The sequence below is a fragment of the Salvelinus namaycush genome, chromosome 10 (genome assembly GCF_016432855.1).
Source record: "Salvelinus namaycush isolate Seneca chromosome 10, SaNama_1.0, whole genome shotgun sequence".
Classification (NCBI taxonomy): domain Eukaryota; kingdom Metazoa; phylum Chordata; class Actinopteri; order Salmoniformes; family Salmonidae; genus Salvelinus; species Salvelinus namaycush.
The window spans coordinates 44838109-44865608 of NC_052316.1; the positions used below are offsets into that span (position 1 = coordinate 44838109).

The 27500-nt window shown below is 42.9% G+C and overlaps 2 protein-coding genes across 3 annotated transcripts in view; both read right to left on the bottom strand.

Annotated features, from left to right (window-relative positions):
* The window catches only part of arhgef18b (rho/rac guanine nucleotide exchange factor (GEF) 18b), a 77497-nt gene extending 55866 nt beyond the window's left edge, over positions 1-21631 (bottom strand). The window contains exons 1-4 of one of the 2 annotated variants that reach the window (XM_039002957.1): positions 21517-21631; positions 10531-10598; positions 7018-7063; positions 3254-3437 (exon numbers count right to left, since the gene is read on the bottom strand). In XM_039002957.1, coding sequence (XP_038858885.1) covers positions 3254-3369 — 116 coding nt within the window. In that variant the 5' untranslated portion in view covers positions 3370-3437; positions 7018-7063; positions 10531-10598; positions 21517-21631. The remainder of the gene's footprint in view (positions 1-3253; positions 3438-7017; positions 7064-10530; positions 10599-21516) is intronic. The other variant, XM_039002958.1, reaches the window with a different exon arrangement.
* Positions 21632-24667: 3036 nt separating this feature from the next.
* LOC120054362 (A-kinase anchor protein 13) overlaps positions 24668-27500 on the bottom strand; it is a 12359-nt gene continuing 9526 nt past the window's right edge. Inside the window, exons 7-9 of the mRNA XM_039001773.1 lie at positions 25688-25765; positions 25420-25528; positions 24668-24856 (exon numbers count right to left, since the gene is read on the bottom strand). Of these exons, the coding sequence (XP_038857701.1) occupies positions 24668-24856; positions 25420-25528; positions 25688-25765 (376 nt within the window). The remainder of the gene's footprint in view (positions 24857-25419; positions 25529-25687; positions 25766-27500) is intronic.

The window sequence follows — 27500 nt, forward strand, 5'->3', positions numbered from 1 at the left end:
CCTATAACTAGTACAGCTGACATAGAACAGTGATGTATAGAGCCTATAACCTAGCTTACAGGCTGATCTAAGAACAGTGATGTCTAGAGCCTATAACTAGTACAGCTGACATAGAAACAGTGATGTATAGAGCCTATAACTAGTACAGCTGACATAGAACAGTGATGTATAGAGCCTATACACTAGTTACAGCTGACATAGAACATGATGTATAGAGCCTATAACTAGTACAGCTGACATAGAACAGTGCCTGTATAGTAGCCTAACTAGTACAGTGACATAGAACAGTGATGTATAGAGCCTATAACTAGTACAGCTGACATAGAACAGCGCATGTATAGAGCCTATAACTAGTACAGCTGACATAGAACAGTGATAGTATAGAGCCTATAACTAGTACGCTGACATAGAACAGTGCTGTATAGAGCCTATAACTAGTACAGCTGACATAGAACAGTGCTGTATAGAGCCTATAACTAGTACAGCTGACAGAACAGTGATGTATAGAGCCTATAACTAGTACAGCTGACATAGAACAGTGATGTATAGAGCCTATACTAGTACAGCTGACATAGAAACAGTGATTGTATAGAGCCTATAACTAGTACAGCTGACATAGAACAGTGATGTATAGAGCCTATAACTAGTACAGTCGACATAGAACAGTGATGTATAGAGCCTAAACTAGTTACAGCTGGACATAGAACAGTGCTGTATAGAGCCTATAACTAGTACAGCTGACATAGAACAGTGCTGTATAGAGCCTATAACTAGTACAGCTGACATCAGAACAGTGATGTATAGAGCCTATAACTAGTACAGCTGACATAGAACAGTGATGTTATAGAGCCTATAACTAGTACCAGTGACATAGAACAGTGATGTATAGAGCCTATAACTAGTACAGCTGACATAGAACAGTGATGTATAGAGCCTATAACCTAGTCAGCGACATGTAACATGATATAGGCCTATAACTAGTACAGCTGACATAGAACAGTGATGTATAGAGCCTATAACTAGTACAGCTGACATAGAACAGTGCTGTATAGAGCCTATAACTAGTACAGCTGACATAGAACAGTGATGTATAGAGCCTATAACTAGTACAGCTGACATAGAACAGTGATGTATAGAGCCTATAACTAGTACAGCTGACATAGAACAGTGATGTATAGAGCCTATAACTAGTACAGCTGACATAGAACAGTGATGTATAGAGCCTATAACTACTACGGTGATCTAGAACAGTGCTGTATAGAGCCTATAACTAGTACAGCTGACAGAACAGTGATGTATAGAGCCTATAACTAGTACAGCTGACATAGAACAGTGATGTATAGAGCCTATAACTAGTACAGCTGACATAGAACAGTGATGTATAGAGCCTATAACTAGTACAGCTGACATAGAACAGTGATGTATAGAGCCTATAACTAGTACAGCTGACATAGAACAGTGATGTATAGAGCCTATAACTAGTACAGCTGACATAGAACAGTGATGTATAGAGCCTATAACTACTACGGTGATCTAGAACAGTGCTGTATAGAGCCTATAACTAGTACAGCTGACAGAACAGTGATGTATAGAGCCTATAACTAGTACAGCTGACATAGAACAGTGATGTATAGAGCCTATAACTAGTACAGCTGACATAGAACAGTGATGTATAGAGCCTATAACTACTACGGTGATCTAGAACAGTGCTGTATAGAGCCTATAACTAGTACAGCTGACAGAACAGTGATGTATAGAGCCTATAACTAGTACAGCTGACATAGAACAGTGATGTATAGAGCCTATAACTAGTACAGCTGACATAGAACAGTGATGTATAGAGCCTATAACTAGTACAGCTGACATAGAACAGTGATGTATAGAGCCTATAACTAGTACAGCTGACAGAACAGTGATGTATAGAGCCTATAACTAGTACAGCTGACAGAACAGTGATGTATAGAGCCTATAACTAGTACAGCTGACATAGAACAGTGATGTATAGAGCCTATAACTAGTACAGCTGACATAGAACAGTGATGTATAGAGCCTATAACTAGTACAGCTGACATAGAACAGTGATGTATAGAGCCTATAACTAGTACAGCTGACATAGAACAGTGATGTATAGAGCCTATAACTAGTACAGCTGACATAGAACAGTGATGTATAGAGCCTATAACTACTACGGTGATCTAGAACAGTGCTGTATAGAGCCTATAACTAGTACAGCTGACAGAACAGTGATGTATAGAGCCTATAACTAGTACAGCTGACATAGAACAGTGATGTATAGAGCCTATAACTAGTACAGCTGACATAGAACAGTGATGTATAGAGCCTATAACTACTACGGTGATCTAGAACAGTGCTGTATAGAGCCTATAACTAGTACAGCTGACAGAACAGTGATGTATAGAGCCTATAACTAGTACAGCTGACATAGAACAGTGATGTATAGAGCCTATAACTAGTACAGCTGACATAGAACAGTGATGTATAGAGCCTATAACTAGTACAGCTGACATAGAACAGTGATGTATAGAGCCTATAACTAGTACAGCTGACATAGAACAGTGATGTATAGAGCCTATAACTAGTACAGCTGACATAGAACAGTGATGTATAGAGCCTATAACTAGTACAGCTGACATAGGACAGTGATGTATACAGCCTATAACTAGTACAGCTGACATAGAACAGTGATGTATAGAGCCTATAACTAGTACAGCTGACATAGGACAGTGATGTATAGAGCCTGTAACTACTACCGGTAACATATAGGTTCTATACAGCACTGTTCTAACTAGTACAGCTGACATAGAACAGTGCTGTATAGAGCCTATAACTAGTACAGCTGACATAGAACAGTGCTGTATAGAGCCTATAACTAGTACAGCTGACATAGAACAGTGCTGTATAGAGCCTATAACTAGTACAGCTGACATAGAACAGTGCTGTATAGAGCCTATAACTAGTACAGCTGACATAGAACAGTGATGTATAGAGCCTATAACTAGTACAGCTGACATAGAACAGTGCTGTATAGAGCCTATAACTACAGAGTAGAGTTGGGACAATAAACAGGACACTCCTGACAGACACTGCCCTCTATAGTCATTTTTCGGTGATTAGTTACACAATATTTTTGCAGAATTGTTGGTTCTATGAACCATAAACCCATTGACCAGCAGCATAGTTTGTGTAGCCTATTGATTAATTGTCCAGGTGGCTAGTTGTTCTTGCTACTAACCCGGTGCGGCTGTTGTGGCTGTGGTTGAGGCTGGCTGCAGCAGTGTGGCTGGAGGAAGAGCTGTTGAAGGCGGCTGAGGCAGGCTGAGCACTGGGTCCCCGCGGGGTGAGGGTCATGCCTGGGATGCGCGGAGTACCGAAGGGACAATCAAGGGCCGAAGAAGACTGGTCCCGATCCCTCAGGGCTGGGAAGACATGAGAGATGGTTAGAGCACTGCTGGCCCCCAGTAATGCTGCAGTCAGGCTCTACACTGAGCCCTGCAGGAAGTGACTGGTGAGGTTGTCTCTCTGTGCATCAGCACCCAGACAGGCCCCACGAGGGCCCCCTGACATTGCAGCCCAGACAGACCCCATGAGGGACCCCTGACATTGCAGCCCAGACAGACCCCACGAGGGCCCCCTGGACATTGCAGCCCAGACAGACCCCACGAGGGCCCCCTGGACATTGCAGCCCAGACAGACCCCACGAGGGCCCCCTGGACATTGCAGCCCAGACAGACCCCACGAGGGCCCCCTGGACATTGCAGCCCAGACAGACCCCACGAGGGCCCCCTGGACATTGCAGCCCAGACAGACCCCACGAGGGCCCCCTGGACATTGCAGCCCAAACAGACCCCACGAGGGCCCCCTGGACATTGCAGGGAGGTCTGGCCCTGTCAACCCCTTTGTTAACTGCTACAGTAGTTCCATAGTGTCTGTCTGGTAGAAGAACAGGAGGTGATACTGCTTCAGAAGGGACGATGCTGAAGTCACAGAGACAACACACAGGGATTTATATATATAGCACCGGACTCCTGATCTTATACTCTGGAGACCTCAGACTGGGGGCGAAGGTTCAACCTTCCAACAGGACAACGACCCTAAACACACACACAAGATAAACTCAGAAGTGGCTTCAGGACAAGACTCTGAATGTCCTTGAGTGGGCCCAGCCAGTGCCTGGACTTGAACCCGATCTAACATCTCTGGAGAGACTTGAAAATAGCTGTGCAGCCATACCCATCCAACCTGACAGAGATTGAGAGGATCTGCAGAGAAGAATGGGAGAAACTCCCCAAATACAGGTGTGCCAAGCTTGTAGCGTCATACCCAAGAAGACTCAAGGCTGTAATCGCTGCCAAAGGTGCTTCAACAAAGTACTGAATAAAGGGTCTGAATACTTATGTAAAATGTGAGTCTTTTTTTTATTTATTTTTTATAAATGGGCTTTGTCATTGTGTTTAACATTTAATACATTTTAGAATAAGGCTGTAATGTAACAAAATGTGGAAAAATTAAAGTGCTCCGAATACACCAATACCTTCCTGGAGTCTGTCGGCTCGCTCGTACACACAAAACACACGTCAGAGGTTTTAAAAAAGGCTAGCACTGGCATTCGAGAAAACACCAGAAACTTAAAACCGAACAGAGATTTGTAAAGGGCCAATATGAGAATCTATGCATTAATGTTAACTTTTTTAAACCAGATGAGTTTCTTAAAAAAAAAAAAAAAGTTTTTATTTGTATTTTTTACATAAATTGACAATGTTTCATGTTTCCAAAGCCAAAACATTTTAATAAAAAATATTTGTGATGTTTTGAGATCTGATGTTTGGGGAAAGAGTGTATAAAGTCAAGAGCCAAGAGCTCCCACTTGTAACATCTCAAATAACTTGAAGCCTTAAGTGAAAAGCTGTCCATTCTCCCCTGCCCGGCGGCAACGACGGGGTTCCGGGCGTGGATTCTCAATCCTAGTAACACGTGGTGCTATCAAATATTAGCGATTTTAACTGTGCAACGTTCTATTTTCTACTGAGATTGTAAAACAACTCGTATGTTGTAGTGCCCATTTTTTAACCTCTGTGTTGAGAAAGTCTTTTTACCGTCAGTTTGTTTTAAAAAGCACCAAAACTGGGCCTCCCGGGTGGCGCAGTGGTCTAGGGCACTGCATCGCAGTGCTAGCTGCGCCACCAGAGTCTCTGAGTTCGCGCCCAGGCTCTGTCGCAGCCGGCCGCGACCGGGAGGTCCGTGGGGCGACGCACATTTGGCATAGCGTCGTCCGGGTTAGGGAGGGTTTGGCCGGTAGGGATATCCATGTCTCATCGCGCTCCAGCGACTCCTGTGGCGGGCCGGGCGCAGTGCGCGCTAACCAAGGGGGCCAGGTACACGGTGTTTCCTCCGACACATTGGTGCGGCTGGCTTCCGGGTTGGAGGCGCGCTGTGTTAAGAAGCAGTGCGGCTTGGTTGGGTTGTACTTCGGTTGGGTTGTACTTGGTTGGCTTTCGACCTTCGTCTCTCCCGAGCCCGTACGGGAGTTGTAGCGATGAGACAAGATAGTAATTACTAGCGATTGGATACCACGAAAATTGGGGAGAAAATGGGATAAATTTTAACAAAAAATAAATATATAATAATAATAAAAAAAAATAAAAAAGCACCAAAACTTACACTAACCATGAGTCTTGTGGTCTGTATTGTCCAATCACAGAGCATACAAGTCATGTGATCCGTTAGCGAACACATGAAGTGCCATCAGGTGTTCGCCATCAGATCACGTGACTTGTCTTTCCTTCTACTTCCTTGTCCATCTCCTCTCCTCCCTTGCCTCCTCGTTGTCACCCCTCTCTGTCTCCCATGTTCCTTCCCTCCTCTCCTCCCTTGCATCCATAGGCAAAAACAGGGCTGACCAAACACAGGGCAGCATGGTGGAGGTAAACAAACAGAGGCTATATAACTGTCTCCAACCCATCTCCAGGACCGGTCTATTTCTGGTTGGGATGGAGACAGCCTGCACTCTGCCCTGTTATTGGTCAGTTGAGCCAATCGGTTTGTTGCCTATGGATGCCAAGCCGAGGAGGAGTGAGAATGGGGAGAAGAGAGTACGGGGGGGAGGAGGAGAAGAGAGTACGGGGGGGAGGAGGAGAAGAGAGTACGGGGGGGAGGAGGAGTATGGGGGGGAGAAAGTATGGGAGAGGGAATGGGGAGAGGAGAAGAGAATTGGGACAGGAGGAGAGGGGAGAGAGGGACAAGAGGAGAGAAGAGAATTGCGACAGGAGGGGAGAGAGGGAATGTGGATAGGAGAGGGGAGAAGAGGGGAAATGGGGAGAGGAGAGGGGCGAGGGGAAATGGGGAGAGGAGAGGGGCGAGGGGAAATGGGGAGAGGAGAGGGGCGAGGGGGAATGGGGAGAAGAGAGGGAATGGGGGGAAGAGAGGGAATGGGGAGAGGAGAGAGGGAATGGGGAGAGGAGAGAGGGAATGGGGAGAGGAGAGAGGGAATGGGGAGAGGAGAGAGGGAATGGGGAGAGGAGAGAGGGAATGGGGAGAGGAGAGAGGGAATGGGGAGAGGAGAGGGGCAATGGGGAGAGGAGAGGGGCAATGGGGAGAGGAGAGGGGCAATGGGGAGAGGAGAGGGGAGATCTCTATCAATGATGGGAGATCTTGTTCATGTGATCATTCCAATGTTGTAGCTTTGAAGGGGCGAAAAGTTAGCATGTGTGTGTTCTTGTTCTAACCTTGTGGGGACCTGAAATCCCCAGAAGTCCCCACAAGGATAGTAAAACAAGTAAAATTCTCCCTCGTGGGGACATTTCCCACATCCCCAGGAGGACAAAGGCTATTTTAAGCTTAGGGGTTTAGAGTTACAATAGAGGTAATGGTTAAGGTTAGGTTAGGGGTTTTTAGGTCCCCACGAGGATTTTAAAAAACAGGTGTGTGTGTGTGTGTGTGTGTGTGTGTGTGTGTGTGTGTGTGTGTGTGTGTGTGTGTGTGTGTATTTTTTCCGCTCACCGAGGTTCGGCGACACTGTTGTGGAGGTCCTATGCAGAGAATCCTTCTATCAGGAGAAAAACACAAGTTTCAAGCGTAAGATTATATACAGTGCCTTCAGAGTGTATTCACAACCCTAGATTTTATCTAAATGTTTATGTTACAGACTGAATTTTAAATTTACTAAATTGAGATGTGTCACTAGCCTACACACCATACCCCAAAATACCAGTGGAATTATTTTTACAAATTTTTACAAAATGTATTAAAAATGGGAGGAAAAAAATGTCTTGAGTCAATAAGTATTCAACCCCATTGTTATGGCAAGCCTAAATAAGCTCAGGAGTACAAACGTGTTTTTGTTTTATTATAAGTTACAATTGTTTTATTTAACCTTTATTTAAGTAGGGAAGTCAGTTAAGAACAAATTCTTAATTACAATGACGGCCTCCTGCGGGGACGGGGGCTGGGAATAAAAATAAAAATGGTGTAATGTGGACTCACTCTCAATAATAGTGTTTAACACGATTTTTGAATGACTACATAATCTCTGTACCAAAGATAATTGTAAGGTCCCTCAGTCCAGCAGTGAATTTCAAACACAGATTCAACCACAAAGACCAGTGAGGTTTTTCCAATGCACCTATTGGTAGATGGGTAAAACATTTAAAAAAGCAGACATTGAATACCCCTTTGAGCATGGGGAAGTTATTAACTACACTTTGGATGGTGTATCAAAACACCCAGTCACTACAAAGATACAGGTGACCTTCCCAACTCAGTTGCCGGAGAGGAAGGAAACCGCTCAGCGATTTCACCATGAGGCCAATGGTGACTTTAAAACAGTTACAGAGTTTAATGGCTGTGACAGGAGAAAACTGAGGATGGATCAACAACATTGTAGTTACTCCACAATACTAACCTAATTGACAAAGTGAAAAAGGAAGACTGTACAGAAAACAAATATTCCGTAATATGCATCCTGTTTGCAACAAGGCACTAAAGTAATGCAAAATATCAAAATAATTAACTATTTTTCCTGAATACAGTTGGGGCAAACCCAATACAACACATTACTAAGTACCACTCTCCACATTTTCAAGCATATTGTTATGGGTATGCTTGTAATCATTAAGGACTGGGGAGTTTATCAGGATAAAAAATAAACTGAATGGAGCTAAGCACAGACAAAATCCTAGAGGAAAACCTGGTTCATTCTGCTTTCCATCAGACACTGGGGAGATTAATTCACCTTTCAGCAGGACAATAACCTAAAACACAAGGCCAAATCTACACTGGAGTTGCTTACCAATAACACAGTGAATGTTCCTGAGTTGGCAAATTACAGTTTTTACTTAAACTTGATAGAAAATATATGGAACGACCTGAAAATGGTTCTCTAGCAATGTTCAACAACCAATTTGACAGAGCTTGAAGAATTTTGAAAGGCATAATGGCCAAATGTTTCCCAATCCAGGTGTGGAAAGCTCTTAGAGAATTACCCAGAAAGACTCAGAGCTGTAATCACAGCCAAAGGTGACTAACATGTATTGACTCAGGGGGTTGAACATTTATCTAAGCAAGATAGTGTATTATTTTCCATGTATATATACACTGCTCAAAAAAATAAAGGGAACACTTAAACAACACAATGTAACTCCAAGTCAATCACACTTCTGTGAAATCAAACTGTCCACTTAGGAAGCAACACTGATTGACAATAAATTTCACATGCTGTTGTGCAAATGGAATAGACAACAGATGGAAATTATAGGCAATTAGCAAGTCACCCCCAATAAAGGAGTGGTTCTGCAGGTGGTGACCACAGACCACTTCTCAGTTCCTATGCTTCCTGGCTGATGTTTTGGTCACTTTTGAATGCTGGCGGTGCTTTCACTCTAGTGGTAGCATGAGACGGAGTCTACAACCCACACAAGTGGCTCAGGTAGTGCAGCTCATCCAGGATGGCACATCAATGCGAGCTGTGGCAAGAAGGTTTGCTGTGTCTGTCAGCGTAGTGTCCAGAGCATGGAGACGCTACCAGGAGACAGGCCAGTACATCAGGAGACGTGGAGGAGGCCGTAGGAGGGCAACAACCCAGCATCAGGACCGCTACCTCCGCCTTTGTGCAAGGAGGAGCACTGCCAGAGCCCTGCAAAATGACCTCCAGCAGGCCACAAATGTGCATGTGTCTGCTCAAACGGTCAGAAACATACTCCATGAGGGTGGTATGAGGGCCCGACGTCCACAGGTGGGGGTTGTGCTTAAAGCCCAACACCGTGCAGGAAGTTTGGCATTTGCCAGAGAACACCAAGATTGGCAAATTTGCCACTGGCGCCCTGTGCTCTTCACAGATGAAAGCAGGTTCACACTGAGCACATGTGACAGACGTGACAGTCTGGAGACGCCGTGGAGAACGTTCTGCTGCCTGCAACATCCTCCAGCATGACCGGTTTGGCGGTGGGTCAGTCATGGTGTGGGGTGGCATTTCTTTAGGGGGCCGCACAGCCCTACATGGGCTCGCCTGAGGTAGCCTGACTGCCATTAGGTACCGAGATGAGATCCTCAGACCCCTTGTGAGACCATATGCTGGTGCGGTTGGCCCTGGGTTCCTCCTAATGCAAGACAATGCTAGACCTCATGTGGCTGGAGTGTGTCAGCAGTTCCTGCAAGAGGAAGGCATTGAAGCTATGGACTGGCCCGCCCGTTCCCCAGACCTGAATCCAATTGAGCACATCTGGGACATGGCTCGCTCCATCCACCAACGCCACGTTGCACCACAGACTGTCCAGGAGTTGGCGGATGCTTTAGTCCAGGTCTGGGAGGAGATCCCTCAGGAGACCATCCGCCACCTCATCAGGAGCATGCCCAGGCGTTGTAGGGAGGTCAATACAGGCACGTGGAGGCCACACACACTACTGAGCCTCATTTTGACTTTTTTTAAGGACATTACATCAAAATTGGATCAGCCTGTAGTGTGGTTTTCCACTTTAATTTTGAGTGTGACTCCAAATCCAGACCTCCATGGGTTGATAAATTTGATTTCCATTGATAATTTTTGTGTGATTTTGTTGTCAGCACATTCAACTATGTAAAGAAAAAAGTATTTTAAGAATATTTCATTCATTCAGATCTAGGATGTGTTATTTTGGTGTTCCCTTTATTTTTTTGAGCAGTGTATATATATATATATATATATATATTTATTTATTTTTATATATATATTTTTATTATCATTATTATTTTTTAATACAAAATATAATAATTTGTCTTCCACTGACAAAAAAATAAGTCAATTTGAATCCCACTTTACAACAAAATGTGGAAAAAGTAAAATGGTGTGACTACTTTCTGAAGGCGCTGGAACAAAGCAAAGACATGGACCATGTTAAATTGGAGGGAGAGAACAACTTAGACGGTAGCATTGGCAAAACAAAAGGACATACTTGCTTGTAAGTGCAAGCCAGTTGGGATGTAAATGAGTAGGTGTGAATAAATAAAAGTACTCAGGGGTGCAGACCATTGTACACATACCTTGTTCTTGCTGCTGTTACACTCAGCTAGTAGCGTCCGACAACTCCTGTGAACGTTCACTGCACAGTCTGCAAAACAGAGGAGAAATGAGTCAAATTTTTCAATGGGTCGACTTTATTTTCAGTTACAAAACAAATCTAAAAATACATTTGAACAGCTACTCGACAGCGCTGGAGTAACTTTGAGTACATTACAAAAAAATGCAAATTAATATCCTATTTTCCCCAAACTTAGAAATGTTTGCACATTTATTAAAACAAAAAAAATAGAAATACCTTATTTGCATAAGTATTCAGACCCTTTGCTATGAGACTCGAAGGGGGGGAAAGTTGGGTTGGTTTTATGACTTAACCAGTCGTAAATGATTTCTAACTCTCAGTATCCAAGATTGGAATGTCTGAGTGGTATAGAGAGATTCTTGCTCAAAGAACTTCAACATCGAAAAGTGGATAATGAAACAATACACCTAACATAAAGAATGTGGGAAATGGTCGGTGGGGATCCAAACAATGATTATGTTGTATCATTTGTGATTTTGTGATACCATTAAAGACGTTATAACGGAAACATCGTAACTTTAAGAGCTTTCACAATGTACAGTGGGGAGAACAAGTATGGTTTAGTAGTGTGTTACTAATACTTATGTCATGCAATAAAATGCAAAGGAATTACTTAAAAATCATACAATGTGATTTTCTGGATTTTTGTTTTAGATTCCGTCTCTCACAGTTGAAGTGTACCTATGATATAAATTACAGACCTCTACATGCTTTGTAAGTAGGAAAACCTGCAAAATCGTCAGTGTATCAAATACTTGTTCTCCCCACTGTATATGTCAGAGTTACATCTAAATGTTGTCAAACGTATATGATTAAATATGAAACTGTCAGAAGATGAAATGTGATTTTTGCCTTGTAAATGAGAATGTTTTTTCATGTAAAGTTTTACCCAGTCAGTAACCATGCCCACGTGAACACAGACATTATGCCAAAAGGATGGAACACCCGTTTCTCCCCAGAGTGCTTACAAAAGGACTCCTAACGAAATGTACATTAGACCAGTATACGGATGGTAAGCCGGACATCACAAATGGTTTAAAACTACTAGACCAGAAAGCGTGGAGCTGTGGCTACACGTGTAAAATAGTTACTCTACCAGACCAGAAAATGGTAAGACCCTCTAGAGTTTTAGAGGGAAACCTCTAGGAAACTCAACCGAAGACAAGAAAAGAACATTTCTCTATCAAACGACCATTGGAACGTCTGATGTATCCATTCTAAACAGACACTTCCAGAACAAAGGAAACCTACTACAACGACTAAGGACATGGTGACCTCTGTTTTTGCTTCGTCATTATGGGGTAGTGCGTGTAGACAGAGAATTATTATTATTTTTTTTTTAATCAATTTCAGAATAAGGCTGTAACGTAACAAAAATGTGGAAAAAGTCAAGGTCTGAATACTTTCCGAAGGCGCTGTATATACTACTCACACATATACTATAATTCCTACAACCTAAAACTTCTTACCTGGGAATATTGAAGACTCATGTTAAAAAGAACCACCAGCTTTCATATGTTCTCATGTTCTGAGCAAGGAACTTAAACGTTAGCTTTCTTACATGGCACATATTGCACTTTTACTTTCTTCCCCAATGTATTGCATATTTGAAAAATGCACCTGGATTCCTGACCAGCCCACTAAATGTGTCACTCTCGAAACAGTTACAATTAAAATAAGACCCATGCTGATCATTAATTTAGAACAGAAATTTTATTTTCATACCAAATTAACAATAGTAAAAAATATTATTTATCCCCCCCGATTTCCCAAACCTCTCAATTTAATTTGAGAAATATCTCTATTATTCTCTGCAAAATGTTCAAATACTGATTGTATGAATCTCAAACTTGTTAATTGATTGAATTACTTATGCAACCAATTATGTTGTTAAATACTTACCCATCTTTATTTTGGCAAAATAACTGCCGTTTTGGTGTCATGTCTATCAGAGATAAATGGAGGACTCTAAATGGATATAACTCATTTTAGTAAAGAAATTAACATTGAGGGCTTCCACCATTTAAAAGTAGTCAACTGGGTGGGGGTTCCTATGGGTTGGGAGGGATCAGCCAATGATCAGAGCACATTGTCTTCTTCAAATTGGGTTGCCTATGGTTTGTAAACCAAAGATGAAGGTAATATCCAGGAGCCTAGACCAAGATTTATACACCAGGAAATTGAACCCAGAGAGTTGAGACCATGACAAGTTTAAGAACACATGTGGTTAGATAGAGCACACTAGACGAGGAGCACCGTACAGTACACTAGAGCACAGTACAGTAGAGCACGGTACACTAGAGCATGGCAGAGTAGAGCACAGTATAGTACATTACAGTAGAGCACCGTACAGTACACTAGAGCACGGTACACTAGATCACAGTACAGTACATTACAGCACAGTACAGAAGGGTAAAGCACAGTATAATACATTACAATCCCTGCCTCAGAAAAACATCCCCCACAGCATGATGCTGCCACCACCATGCTTCACCGTAGGGATGGCATTGGCCAGGTGATGAGCAGTGCCTGGTTTCCTCCAGAAGTGACGCTTGGCAATCAGGACCAAGTATTCAATCTTAGTTTCATCAGACCTGAGAATCTTGTTTATCAAAAACCTGTTTTTGCTTTGTCATTATGAGGTATTTATTGTGTGTAGATTGATGAGGAAAATGTGTTTTTTAATGCATTTGAGAATAAGTAACTTAAAATGTGGAAACAGGAGAGGGCAGTCTACGGCGCTGGGTGGGAAACAGGAGAGGGCAGTCTACGGCGCTGGGGGGGAAACAGGAGAGGGCAGTCTACGGCGCTGGGTGGGAAACAGGAGAGGGCAGTCTACGGCGCTGGGTGGGAAACAGGAGAGGGCAGTCTACGGCGCTGGGGGGGAAACAGGAGAGGGCAGTCTACGGCGCTGGGGGGGAAACAGGAGAGGGCAGTCTACGGCGCTGGGGGGGAAACAGGAGAGGGCAGTCTACGGCGCTGGGTGGGAAACAGGAGAGGGCAGTCTACGGCGCTGGGTGGGAAACAGGAGAGGGCAGTCTACGGCGCTGGGTGGGAAACAGGAGAGGGCAGTCTACGGCGCTGGGTGGGAAACAGGAGAGGGCAGTCTACGGCGCTGGGTGGGAAACAGGAGAGGGCAGTCTACGGCGCTGGGTGGGAAACAGGTGAGGGCAGTCTACGGCGCTGGGTGGGAAACAGGAGAGGGCAGTCTACGGCGCTGGGTGGGAAACAGGAGAGGGCAGTCTACGGCGCTGGGGGGGAAACAGGAGAGGGCAGTCTACGGCGCTGGGTGTGAAACAGGAGAGGGCAGTCTACAGCGCTGGGTGGGAAACAGGAGAGGATGTGATAGACTGAGAGTAGCGGAGGGGTGGGATTAAAAGCTCACAATCTGCGATAGTTAGGACCCAAAATACCAAATCATGTATAACAGATATGTCCGAGTACCATTTAATGTGTATTTCTGCCATGTAATACTGTGTTAAAATAATTCAATTTTTTTTTAAGTTGAACTACTCCTCCAAACGGAAAAAAGGAAGCAGGTCCTCTGGGATCAGTTGTGGTGGGGACACAGTTGAAGTCGGAAGTTTACATACACTTAGGTTGGAGTCATTAAAACTCGTTTTTCGACCACTCCACAAATTTCTTGTTAACAAACTATAGTTTTGGCAAGTCGGTTAGGACATCTACTTTGTTCATGACACAAGTCATTTTTCCAACAATTGTTTAAAGACAGATTATTTTACCTATAATTCACTGTATCACAATTCCAGTGGGTCAGAAGTTTACATACACTAAGTTGACTGCCTTTAAACAGCTTGGAAAATTCCAGAAAATTATGTCATGGCTTTAGAAGCTTCTGATGGGCTAATTGACATCATTTGAGTCAATTGGAGGTGTACCTGTGGATGTATTTCAAGGTCTACCTTCAAACTCAGTACCTCTATGCTTGACATCATGGGAAAGTCAAAAGAAATCAGCCAAGACCTCAGAAAAAATTGTAGACCTCCACAAGTCTGGTTCATCCTTGGGAGCAATTTCCAAACGCCTGAAGGTACCACGTTCTTCTGTACAAACAACAGCATGCAAGTATAAACACCATGGGACCACGCAGCCGTCATACCGCTCAGGAAGGAGACGCGTTCTGTCTCCTAGAGATGAACGTGCTTTGGTGCAAAAAGTGCAAATCAATCCCAGAACAACAGCAAAGGACCCCGTGAAGATGCTGGAGGAAACAGGTACAAAAGTATCTATATCCACAGTCAAACGAGTCCTATATCGACATAACCTGAAAGGCCGCTCAGCAAGGAAGAAGCCACTGCTCCAAAACTGCCATAAAAAGCCAGACTACGGTTTGCAACTGCACATGGGGACAAAGATCGTACTTTTGGAGAAATGTCCTCTGGTCTGCTGAAACAAAAATAGAACTGTTTGGCCATAAAGACCATTGTTATGTTTGGAGGAAAAAGGTGGAGGCTTGCAAGCCGAAGAACACCATCCCAGCCGTGAAGCACGGGGGTGGCAGCATCATCTTGTTGGGGTACTTTGATGCAGGAGGGACTTCACAAAATAGATGGCATCATGAGGACGGAAAATCATGTGGATGTATTGAAGCAACATCTGAAGACATCAGTCAGGAAGTTAAAGCTGGGTCGCAAATGGGTCTTCCAAATGGACAATGACCCCAAGCATACTTCCAAAGTTGTGGCAAAATGGCTTCAGGACAACAAAGTCAAGGTATTGGAGTGGCCATCACAAAGCCCTGACCTCAATCCCGTAGAAAATGTGTGGGCAGAACTGAAAAAGCGTGTATGAGCAAGGAGGCCTACAAACCTGACTCAGTTACACCAGCTCTGTCAGGAGGAATGGGCCAAAATTCACCCAACTTATTGAGGGAAGCTTGTGGAAGGACACCGAAAACATTTGACCCAAGTTAACAATTTAAAGGCAATGCTACCAAATACTAATTGAGTGTATTAGTAACTTCTGACCCACTGGGATTGTGAGTAAAGAAATGAAAGCTGAAAAAAATAATTTTCTACTATTATTCTGACATTTCACATTCTTAAAATAAAGTGGTGATCCTAACTGACTTAAGACAGGGAATTGTTACTAGGATTAAATGTCAGGAATTGTGAAAAACTGAGTTGAAATGTATTTGGCTAAGGTGTATGTAAACTTCCGACTTCAACTGTAAATGTGTAATGTCAGAGTCAGGGTTCAGGTCGGGTCAGAGTTGACCCCTCGGGGTTCAGGTCGGGTCAGAGTTGACCCCTCGGGGTTCAGGTCGGGTCAGAGTTGACCCCTCGGGGTTCAGGTCGGGTCAGAGTTGACCCCTCGGGGTTCAGGTCGGGTCAGAGTTGACCCATCGGGGTTGAGCTCGGGTCCGAGTTGACCCATCGGGGTTGAGCTCGGGTCAGAGTTGACCCATCGGGGTTGAGCTCGGGTCAGAGTTGACCCCTCGGGGTTCAGGTCGGGTCAGAGTTGACCCCTCGGGGTTGAGCTCGGGTCCGAGTTGACCCATCGGGGTTGAGCTCGGGTCCGAGTTGACCCATCGGGGTTGAGCTCGGGTCCGAGTTGACCCATCGGGGTTGAGCTCGGGTCCGAGTTGACCCATCGGGGTTCAGCTCAGTCTGTGTTTGGCAACAGCTGAGTGAGTACCAGGGTACTCAGCAGCTGAAAAGACCTGCCAGACAGGGTTAGCAAGAATGATTCAGTAATGGTGTGGTGAGGGGCCGATAGTGAGCCAACACTGACCAGCCAGCCAGCCAGCCAGTGCACCAAGTCTGGAACCAACAGGACCCTGAACAGCTTCTACCCCACAAGCCATAAGACTGCTAAACAAGACTGCTAAACAAGACTGCTAAATAGCTAATCAAATGGCTACCCGGACTACCTGCATTGACCCTTTATTCTCCAACTCTCTTGCACAGCACACACACAGACACCACAACAACAGACACCACAACACACACAAACAGACTCAGTACTGCTACTCCCCGTATATAGCCATGTTAATACCTCGAGCCCCTGCACATCGACTCAGTACTGCTACTCCCCGTATATAGCCATGTTAATACCTCGTACCCCAGCACATCGACTCAGTACTGCTACTCCCCGTATATAGCCATGTTAATACCTCGTACCCCAGCACATCGACTCAGTACTGCTACTCCCTGTATATATAGCCATGTTAATACCTCGTACCCCAGCACATCGACTCAGTACTGCTACTCCCCGTATATAGCCATGTTAATACCTCGAGCCCCTGCACATCGACTCAGTACTGCTACTCCCCGTATATAGCCATGTTAATACCTCGTACCCCTGCACATCGACTCAGTACTGCTACTCCCTGTATATATAGCCATGTTAATACCTCGTACCCCAGCACATCGACTCAGTACTGCTACTCCCTGTATATATAGCCATGTTAATACCTCGTACCCCAGCACATCGACTCAGTACTGCTACTCCCTGTATATAGACATGTTATTACCTCGTACCCCAGCACATCGACTCAGTACTGCTACTCCCCGTATATAGCCATGTTAATACCTCGTACCCCTGCACATCGACTCAGTACTGCTACTCCCCGTATATAGCCATGTTATTACCTCGTACCCCTGCACATCGACTCAGTACTGCTACTCCCCGTATATAGCCATGTTATTACCTCGTACCCCAGCACATCGACTCAGTACTGCTACTCCCCGTATATAGCCATGTTATTTTACTCGTTAGTTATTCACTGTTTATTTATTCCTCGTGTCACTATGTGTTCTTTTGTTTATCTTCAAAGCTGCTATATGTAACTTTTTTGGGCAACTCAACCAAATTCACATAGAAATGTGTGTTATAGATCTGTCATTTTCATTGAACGGCAGTCAAAGAAGGGGTAGATCTCTACTGTGTGTGTTATTTCTATGCTTCCTGTTCTTAAGTTTCATTTTTGCATCTTTTGGTTTTGTACACGAGCTTCCAACAGCTGAAAACACCATATTTTTGGTTATGGAAAATATATTTCACAGCTGGTACAATAATTGTCTATACACTATAAATCGCTTGTTTTGTGACAAATTGAAATTAGGCAAACTATTTTAATTTTAGCAACCAGGAATTGGCGGATCAATTTCAGCATAGTGCATCTTTAACTCTGCATTGTTGGAAAAGGATCCGTAAGTAAGCATTTCACTGTTAGTCTACACTCGAAATTTACAAAGCGAGAGACAAATAACATTGTATTTTATTTGATTCAGCCAGTCAGTCACCACACCCTCCCTTGCACCTGTTGACTGGCCCAGCAGTGTACACAGGATAGCAACTGAGGGTGCAGCCAAGTGCATAGTGCTGCACACTTGACCGAGAGTGCGAGCGATTAGTGCTTTGAGGTTGTTTTGATAAAAAACAGTTTTTTTTAAATAAAAGTCCCATGATGGTAGTGACTGCCCATTATTGCTTATTACCCATAATTTATTCACAGTACTTTACTTTAAAATATTTTAGTGTATATTATATTTGTTTTATGACTATTTAATTCTAAGTCATCTGTTCTCTATAGAGCTGCTGCCTGACAAAATCCCTATTTTAGTAGTTATTCAAAGTAAATAAGGCATACTTTTATGACTGCTGAATACCAACTAGGACATCAATGACTTAGACTATGTATTTTCAGGTAGAGATGCCTCGCCAAGCAACTGCTCTGCATCCCTCTATCATGCATACTTCTCTCTTTTACGTAGTAGATGTAAAAGAAACAGACAAGTAGGCTCGCAATGGTTTATGGTCATTGTAGTTAAATACCACATTTTCTGCGCTAAACTATGTAGAATATTGGCCTGTTGGAAACTACAACATCGCATAGTTCAGGCTTGATCTGATTTCTCTCTACAGAAACTGTGCAATATGCACATTGAGCTCACAGAAAAAATGAAATGGAATTCAAATAATTGAACGTACATTGGTCAATTAGTTGTTTAAAAAACAATAAACAACCAAAATGTCAGTTAATCGCTCAGCACTAATGACCAACTGACTCAATGGTGTGTGTACAGAAACAAAGCCCTCTCGAGACACGAGACACCACTACGGCTGGCACGGTAATTGTATAATAGTGTAAATTGACAATTATTGATGAAGACAGTCATTAAAACAAAATTAGCATCATTAAAATAATATAACTGTCATTAACCGCTCTAATACATATTTTTTTTATTTTTTTTAAGTTTTACATATTTAAGTCAACAAACTTTACCCAAAAGCACCAAAGTTAAAGCCTGGTTCACATCAAACAGACAATATAAGGAGACCAAACTACCCAGTTTTAGAAGAAGGTAGTGTTATTGAACGAACAGCTGACTGAAGACCGCTTGGTATTCAGACAAAAAGTGAGGTTGGGTCTGTTTCCGCGGTAACATGGACTCTTTACAACGTGATGAAACTTTGTTGCCCCTTGTTTCAGCGAGGTGTGGTAGCAAAGGAGTATCATAAAATACATGCCCACAATGTCTTACCAAAACAGACCACGCTGGCTAACCAACACAAGAGACGGAGGAGAAAATATCATTTTTTATAACCAAATGTTTGCTATTCAAACAATTATAAAACGGTGACCGTAGTCATTTGGCTGACAAAAAAACTGTCATTCTAAATTCCATGACCCACCACAACAAGAGAGGTGGAGGCAACCGGCAGCAGCTAGCAGACACTCCTCAATATAAGCCTGCCCTGAAGAATGCAAGGCCTTGTGTTATCTTTAAGGGAGAAACCGCCACACAGATTGCGATAGTGAAGGGAAGGGATTTCTTATGAAAGTAATATAGTTTTCCCTGGAAGAGGATCCTTACTAGTAGTAATACATAATGTTTTATAAGCACAAGGCCGAGACATATTTGTCAGTTTGGTTTTAGTGTTAGTTTTAATTGTAGCACAGGAGTCAATAGCACTTTCTGGCATGAAGATAGATAGGGGAAGGGCTAGGGATGGGAAGCCAAGCCCTTAGCTCACACCTGATAGTACAGCATCACCCAAATGTAACCAATTAACACCATCAAACGTATATATATATATATATAGGCCTTATATTTATATATATCCTAATAATTTATTCACACTGACATCTTATACAATCTACCCACAGCAGCACTCCAATGTTCTAACATACGTCAGGTCCTGCAGTCGTCGTACAGACGGCTATAGGAATGATTTTACTCATAAATGTTACAAAATGACACATCTAATACCGACAGAGATACCACTTCCATCTGTTAAGTCGTCTACGTCTGCTGCGCTGCTGACAACAAGCAACTGTCTGTGCACCTGACCTAGGTCTAGGCTAATTCACAGTTATCCCAGGACAGAAGCCTCAGCACTAAAGATCACATTGTTAGCCAAACAAGTTTCCAAAAAGTTATTGTTCTTAGCCTAATATTGCTCAAATGCATCAAAACAACTTCATATTCCACAACACAAAACGCTGCTCATTCCATAATATATTGTCCATCTACAGCTTTCTAAACATATCAACCTACTGAATAGGACCTTGGTGGGTGGGGGGCTGGTCTGCCCTGACTGAGTAGCATAGCCTGTTCAGTGCACCTGACTCATCCCTAGGTAGAGGCAGGGCAGGAGGGTGGTCAGTCAGGCGTGGAGAAGCAGTGTCCTAACAGGGGTAGACTCAGAGCCACTGGGGTGAGCTGTTATGCTCTGGCAGACCTGCCAAGCACCATTATTACCATGTGACCCCGACCCAGTGAGCTCAGAGAACTGAGAGAGGTTGGTGGGAAATGTGACCACCTAGTCCAGACCTGGGTTTATGTACTGCAGTGTGTTGAAGAAATGGGACAAGGAACCATACATTTTTCACTCCCAATTGAAGCATGCCAAATATTGATGATATACTTATGCTGTAGTGTATTCCTTTGAGATATAACGTTACTGATATACTTATGAAATAGTGCATTTGTTTGAGATTATATTTTGATCTAAGAAAGTTACAAAGCAGTTTAGCAGTGATTTTCAAACGGATATTTTAAATAATGTTTTTTTTTAACAGGCAAAAATATTGACAAGCCTGCATATTGTAGTTAATGAAATTGTTAGGTAGGCCTACTTGGTAGTAGTTTGAGAGTAAACAACAAGCAATATATTACATTATTGAAACATAAGGATGTAGCTACTGTTAAACTCAATTGGAAAATCTAATTTATCAAATCAAATTTATTTATATAGCCCTTCTTAGATCATCTGATATCTCAAAGTGCTGTACAGAAACCCAGCCTAAAACCCCAAACAGCAAGCAATGCAGGTGTAGAAGCATGATATGTTTGCTAAAAACTAAACAAAATGAGATAATTAGCTCTCACTTGCTATAGCTAGCTAGATGATTGACTTTCTAGTAAAACAGATGCTAGCGAACGTTAGTAGTAAACTTAACTCGATCACCTGTTGCAAGAGGATCTCAATCACAAATCTTAAAGACAGCTAACTAGATAGTTATATTTTGTAAGGAACAGTAGCAAATTATAGCTAATTGTGGTCAATCTAACGTTCGCTAGCTAACTTAACTTGTTTATTTTCTATAGGACTGTAGCTAACTAGCTTAGTTGGCATACTTAGCTCGCTAGCTAGCTACTGTAATTAGCTCCAACTTGGATATCAAGCTACCTAGCTAAGCCAACGTAATTAAATACAGCATTGAAATACGGTACGCATTTCAGTACTGCAGGTAGCTAGCTACTTAAGCATCTCTACGTGTATTTTGTATCTGAACTCTGTACCTTTATCAATCAGCTAGCTGGCCTATAGATAGCTAATTTACCGGTGAACTACCTTAGCATACTGGTTAGCTAACTACTGTAGCGTCTAAATAGATCTCTGCAACAACTGAGAGAAAAAACGGCGCATCCACCTGTTTTGTTCGAGAGCTTACCGTGAAAGAAAAAACAGAAGTCTGTGATCTAATTGAAAAGAAATCGGTATGTCGTGTAAATCAGTATTCCCACTCTTTTCTCCGTCCAGTTCGGCTTCCCAACACTCGCCAACAAGCAAGAATTATGGGAACAATCACTGGTTTACAAACGACGCATTCCACAGGCTGATTCTAGGCTGATTATCCTAGGCTTGGGTTCAGAATTAAAGGGACACTCACTTCTTTTCTCACGCCAATAAGTAGGCCATTAATGATGGTTGTTCATTTTTCCTGCATTTGTTAAACATTTGGAGGAGGTTGGAGTTAATTTGGCTTGTAGTGTTTTAGAAGATTCCAACAAAAAAATGACGTAATATCTTTACTTAAATTTAAGTCATCCACAGTATGTCTTTCAGTCCTGTGTGTGAGTGTGTGTGTGTGTGTGTGTTTTGCACTACCGCCTGCTGCTCTCTGTCTGTCATTGGTTAGTGTTAAATCATAAGGCAGCCCAGTCCTAAGCGTCCTGATTATTTGGTGCCTTGTGAGATATATCAGTATGATTTGTTTAATGCTTAATAAGCCAACTAAAGTAAACAGTCATTCATAATATTCCCCAGCAGTCTTGTCCTGCTGTCCGATTTATGCCTTTTTTTTAGGTGATCGTGGGCTTTGTCGCTCTACTCAGGTCTGTAAACACTTCAAGCCCTTTAAGAGTTTCAGGTAGGATAATCTACTACAGTAGACTATATACTGTAGCTATATCTTACTTCTCCAAGACCTGGACAATGAACTGAATAAAAGAGACCAGGCAGATATAAGGCAGTAGTTTCCTCATTCCAGAGTAGAAATATAGTATAATATGACATGGACACAGACTACAAGTTCCCCGTGCAGTTTAAAAACGAAAAACCCATGAGTGAGAGAGAGTTTGATAGTGTTTGCCCATGTGTTTACAGTCACACTGTTTTCCAGAGGATTCCCCTCCCAACTAATCACTGCAGACCATGTGTGCGAAGGGCCTGTGAATTCCATTAACACGAGATGTGACATTAATGTATACAAAAAAAGGCAGACCCAAATGTCATTCTATCCAGTAGCTGGGCACTAGATACTATAAGTGATGTGTGGCTTGAGGACCTACCTACAGTTTCAAACAATGGCGTTTGGACTTGAGCTAATAATTCTATGGTAAGAGGGAAGGGGACACACACAGCCAGGTAAGAGGTTAACACTTTTTGTCTCAACTCATTCAACATAATAATAACAAAGGTACAAAGCCAAAAGGCAACAAAGCAGCAAGTAAACAAACATCCTCCCTTATTTTCAGCCAGGGGAGTTCTACTTCAACCGCAGCTCGATTACATTCGTAAAAACAGAGAGAGAGAGAGAGTATATTTTGGTTTAAAGATTAAATTCAGTGACTGACATACCTTTCCCTGTGGGTTCCTTCCTTGTTATTCCAAGAGGTTAGGATTTTGTCTCAGGCCATTACTTGGGCCACCCAAACGTAAAGAGCATGCGGTTTGGTAAAGTAGTGAGAATATGTGTCTGTGGGTGACACAGTATTCCACTGGGTCTCAGGCAAGTCATTCAATAAGAAGCCCCTCTGCTCTGTTTGGTGTCAATATTTCAGTCATCCTTTTCCCTTAACGGCTATACTATTTCATTGCATCCGTATGTCCATGTCAACGTCCAAAGAAAAGGCTGTTATGTGGGAGTGATTTTAAAAACAACATTTAATACCACCTCCCTCAAAACACTGGTATTAGACCGTTATTCTAGTCCTCTCCTGTCTGCGTGTGTTTAGTGTTACGTTGCCCTATCATCTGCTGACACTGCCTCACCCCACAACAAAGACAGGGCTACTTCCTCATCAGGCTACATAATGGAGGGATTTCAGTGCCAACAGCAATTGTATTTGAATTCAATATTCAATATTAAGTCTATGCAGTTTCAAATCATGAAATATAAAATATATTTTTTAAGTATGGAATTCAAAATACAGTTTCTGTTGGCACTGAAAATCCCTCCATGTGTTAATACATCTTATCATCTTAACTGCTACCGCACAGGAGTGAGGATAGAGTATCAGAGGGAGAAGCCACATTGGTGTTGAAACATCTGGTACTTCTATTGTAGCTGTAAGCATTATCTGGTAGCAGAACATTCTTACTGACGCTACAGAACATTCCAGGCATTTACTCAGAAACTACATGGGGAAATAGCAATTACACAGTAATGACGTATGAATTACGTGTTCATTTCTTTGGTAGTTACCAGTTCTGTAGAATTCTACAAAGTTAAGTGCCATAAAACTGTCATTGTTACCACATACTTTCCTAGTGGGCCTAAATACCATGTTAACAGTTGAAAGAGTCACTTTAAAAAAAAAAAAAAAAAAAAGGTATTGACTGCAATGTCTTGTTTGTCTTTGCACCGGGTTTGATGTTCTCAGTGTTTACGGCAAAAATTGGGAGGACAAGTACTGTAAAGACCAAACAGACAGAATGGCGTGCACATGACCTGACAGTTCAAGTAAGTGTATTTGTTCTGGATTCACTGCAACTGTCCATGTAACCAGTTCAAGGTTCTGTGTGACAGACATGATTGTTACTATCTGACCAAGTTGCAAAGTCAGAAGCCGCGCCTGGTTCTACAATTCCTCTTTTTTAAATCGTATTTTAAACCTAACCCTAACCTTAACCACACTGCTAACCTTATGCCTTACCTTTAACCATAAATTGAGACCAAAAAGTACATTTTAGCTTTCATACATTTTTTGTTGTTGATGTAGCCTATTTTGACTTTGCAGGTTGGCCATCTAGTGGGAACCATGTCCTTCCTCCATTACACAAGCACATGCTATCAACAGGAAGTGAAATGAAACACTTGCATTATTGTCTAAGAAAGGAGCAGAGGAGTGTGTTGACTATAAGTCAAACAGAGAGTAGTAGGTTCCACTGGACACAAACTTTGGACCTATACATTTTTTTTTTTTTAAACGAGTCTCATTGAATTTGGGTAAAAAAATAAATAAAAGTATGTCGATATAGAATGTGGAAACAATGTTGATTCTTACCAGTTTGCGCCCAGTCGGAAAAGTGTGTGAGGTACACTTGAAGAGTGTGTGAAGGCCGAGTGTACACTATGTTAGAGTGTGTTAGTTAGTGTCTTACTCACTCAGGCACTGCAGACCATGCTTTTTCTGCAGGGCCTTACTGCACAGTGAGCAGGTGGCACAGCTAGAGAAGGAGCCTGGCACCAAATTATGCCCACTGCTACTACTGTGATGCAGTTTCTCTTTCTCTTTGGGTTCCCTCTCCTTCCCCTTCTGCTGCTCTTTCTCTCGGTTCTTACCCTGCTGAGGGGAACGAAAAAGAGAAACAGGGCGAAAATAATGTTAGCTTTCATCTTTGACACTGTACTTTTAATACTGTACTGTTGGTGATTTATTTTTGAATACAACATAAGACGTGACTGTATCGTGGGGTATATAACAGGACAACAGGGCTGACTCAGAAGATTACGATGAAAAGAGACATTCTGTTCCCACACAGTAACATGATGACATTAGGATGTAAATGAACAATAGCTTTCACGTCACTGACTGACAGTAATGTTGCTTAACACCGAGGATTGGATCCTTATAATGACATGATGTTGAAATCAACGTATCCTTGTTAAAAAGGCAATGTGAACAATGTAACAAACATGTTTACAGTAACACACTACAGTATTATGCTAAATGAGTTTCCCACGTTATCAAAAAAGTTGCTCAATGCTCACACAGCTACTACTTATCATGCAAGCTCACACCACACTCTAACCAGTTGTTAATATGTTGAGTGTGTGTGTGTATATACACAGTACTAATATGTTGAGTGTGTGTGTATATACAGTACATCATGTGTTGTTTTGGTTCACCTTGTCTTTGTTGAATGAGCCAGTCATTCTGTTCCTAAGCGAGCTCAGGGTGCGCTTCACTTTGGTTCCCTTCTCCACTTTCTCTGTTCGGTCCTCCTCTTCCTCATTTCTACCAAGTAGAAGACAAATGACTGATGGCAGACGTGGCCCAAAATGATCAATGAAATTACAAACTAATATGAAATGAATTTCAGAGTAAAAGAAGAAATGCCAACCTGCATAAAGTGTAAACTAAAGTGTGAATTTCCTACGGCCACGGACGACTTACTCGTTGGAGAGAAATTCATACCAGGTGACACTACTTCCTGTCTCCTTCCCCTCTGGCCTTGTGGTCCTCTGCCTGGCTCTGTGGAGGAGAAGACATCAGTTGGACAGTTACTCCGGTTCAATAACACAGCACTTTACTATTGAGAAGACCATTGAGCATAATAATAAGTGACTACAGCCTGTGTGGTCACGCTTCATCCAGGCAGTTGAATGTCATTCTCAGGTACGTTCACAAACAGAGGAAAAGCTCTAATCAGGTGGTCATGCAGGTAAAGTTTAAAAAACAAAATACATCTTTATCAAAAACTGTGTTGCTGTGCAGAACCAAGACTGTCACTGTGCAGAACCAAGACTGTCACTGTACAGAACCAAGACTGTCACTGTGCAGAACCAAGACTGTCACTGTACAGAACCAAGACTGTCACTGTGCAGAACCAAGACTGTCACTGTGCAGAACCAAGACTGTCACTGTGTAGAACCAAAACTGTGTCGCTGTGCAGAACCAAAACTGTGTCGCTGTGCAGAACCAAGACTGTCACTGTACAGAACCAAGACTGTCACTGTACAGAACCAAGACTGTCACTGTGCAGAACCAAGACTGTCACTGTGCAGAACCAAGACTGTCACTGTACAGAACCAAGACTGTCACTGTACAGAACCAAGACTGTCACTGTACAGAACCAAGACTGTCACTGTACAGAACCAAGACTGTTGCTGTGCAGAGCCAAGACTGTTGCTGTGCAGAGCCAAGACTGTCACTGTACAGAACCAAGACTGTCACTTTACAGAACCAAGACTATGACTGTGCAGAAACAAGACTGTGACTGTGCAGAACCAAGACTGTCACTGTACAGAACCAAGACTGTTGCTGTGCAGAACCAAGACTGTCACTGTACAGAACCAAGACTGTCGCTGTGCAGAACCAAGACTGTCGCTGTGCAGAACCAAGACTGTCACTGTACAGAACCAAGACTGTCACTGTACAGAACCAAGACTGTCACTGTACAGAACCAAGACTGTTGCTGTGCAGAAACAAGACTGTCAATGTGCAGAACCAAGACTGTGACTGTGCAGAAACAAGACTGTGACTGTGCAGAGCCAAGACTGTCGCTGTGCAGAACCAAGACTGTCACTGTACAGAACCAAGACTGTCACTGTACAGAACCAAGACTGTCACTTTACAGAACCAAGACTATGACTGTGCAGAAACAAGACTGTGACTGTGCAGAACCAAGACTGTCACTGTACAGAACCAAGACTGTCGCTGTGCAGAACCAAGACTGTCGCTGTGCAGAACCAAGACTGTCACTGTACAGAACCAAGACTGTCACTGTACAGAACCAAGACTGTCACTGTACAGAACCAAGACTGTTGCTGTGCAGAAACAAGACTGTCAATGTGCAGAACCAAGACTGTGACTGTGCAGAAACAAGACTGTCGCTGTGCAGAACCAAGACTGTCACTGTACAGAACCAAGACTGTCACTGTACAGAACCAAGACTGTCACTGTACAGAACCAAGACTGTCACTTTACAGAACCAAGACTATGACTGTGCAGAAACAAGACTGTGACTGTGCAGAACCAAGACTGTCACTGTACAGAACCAAGACTGTTGCTGTGCAGAACCAAGACTGTCACTGTACAGAACCAAGACTGTCACTGTACAGAACCAAGACTGTCGCTGTGCAGAACCAAGACTGTCGCTGTGCAGAACCAAGACTGTCACTGTACAGAACCAAGACTGTTGCTGTGCAGAAACAAGACTGTCAATGTGCAGAACCAAGACTGTGACTGTGCAGAAACAAGACTGTGA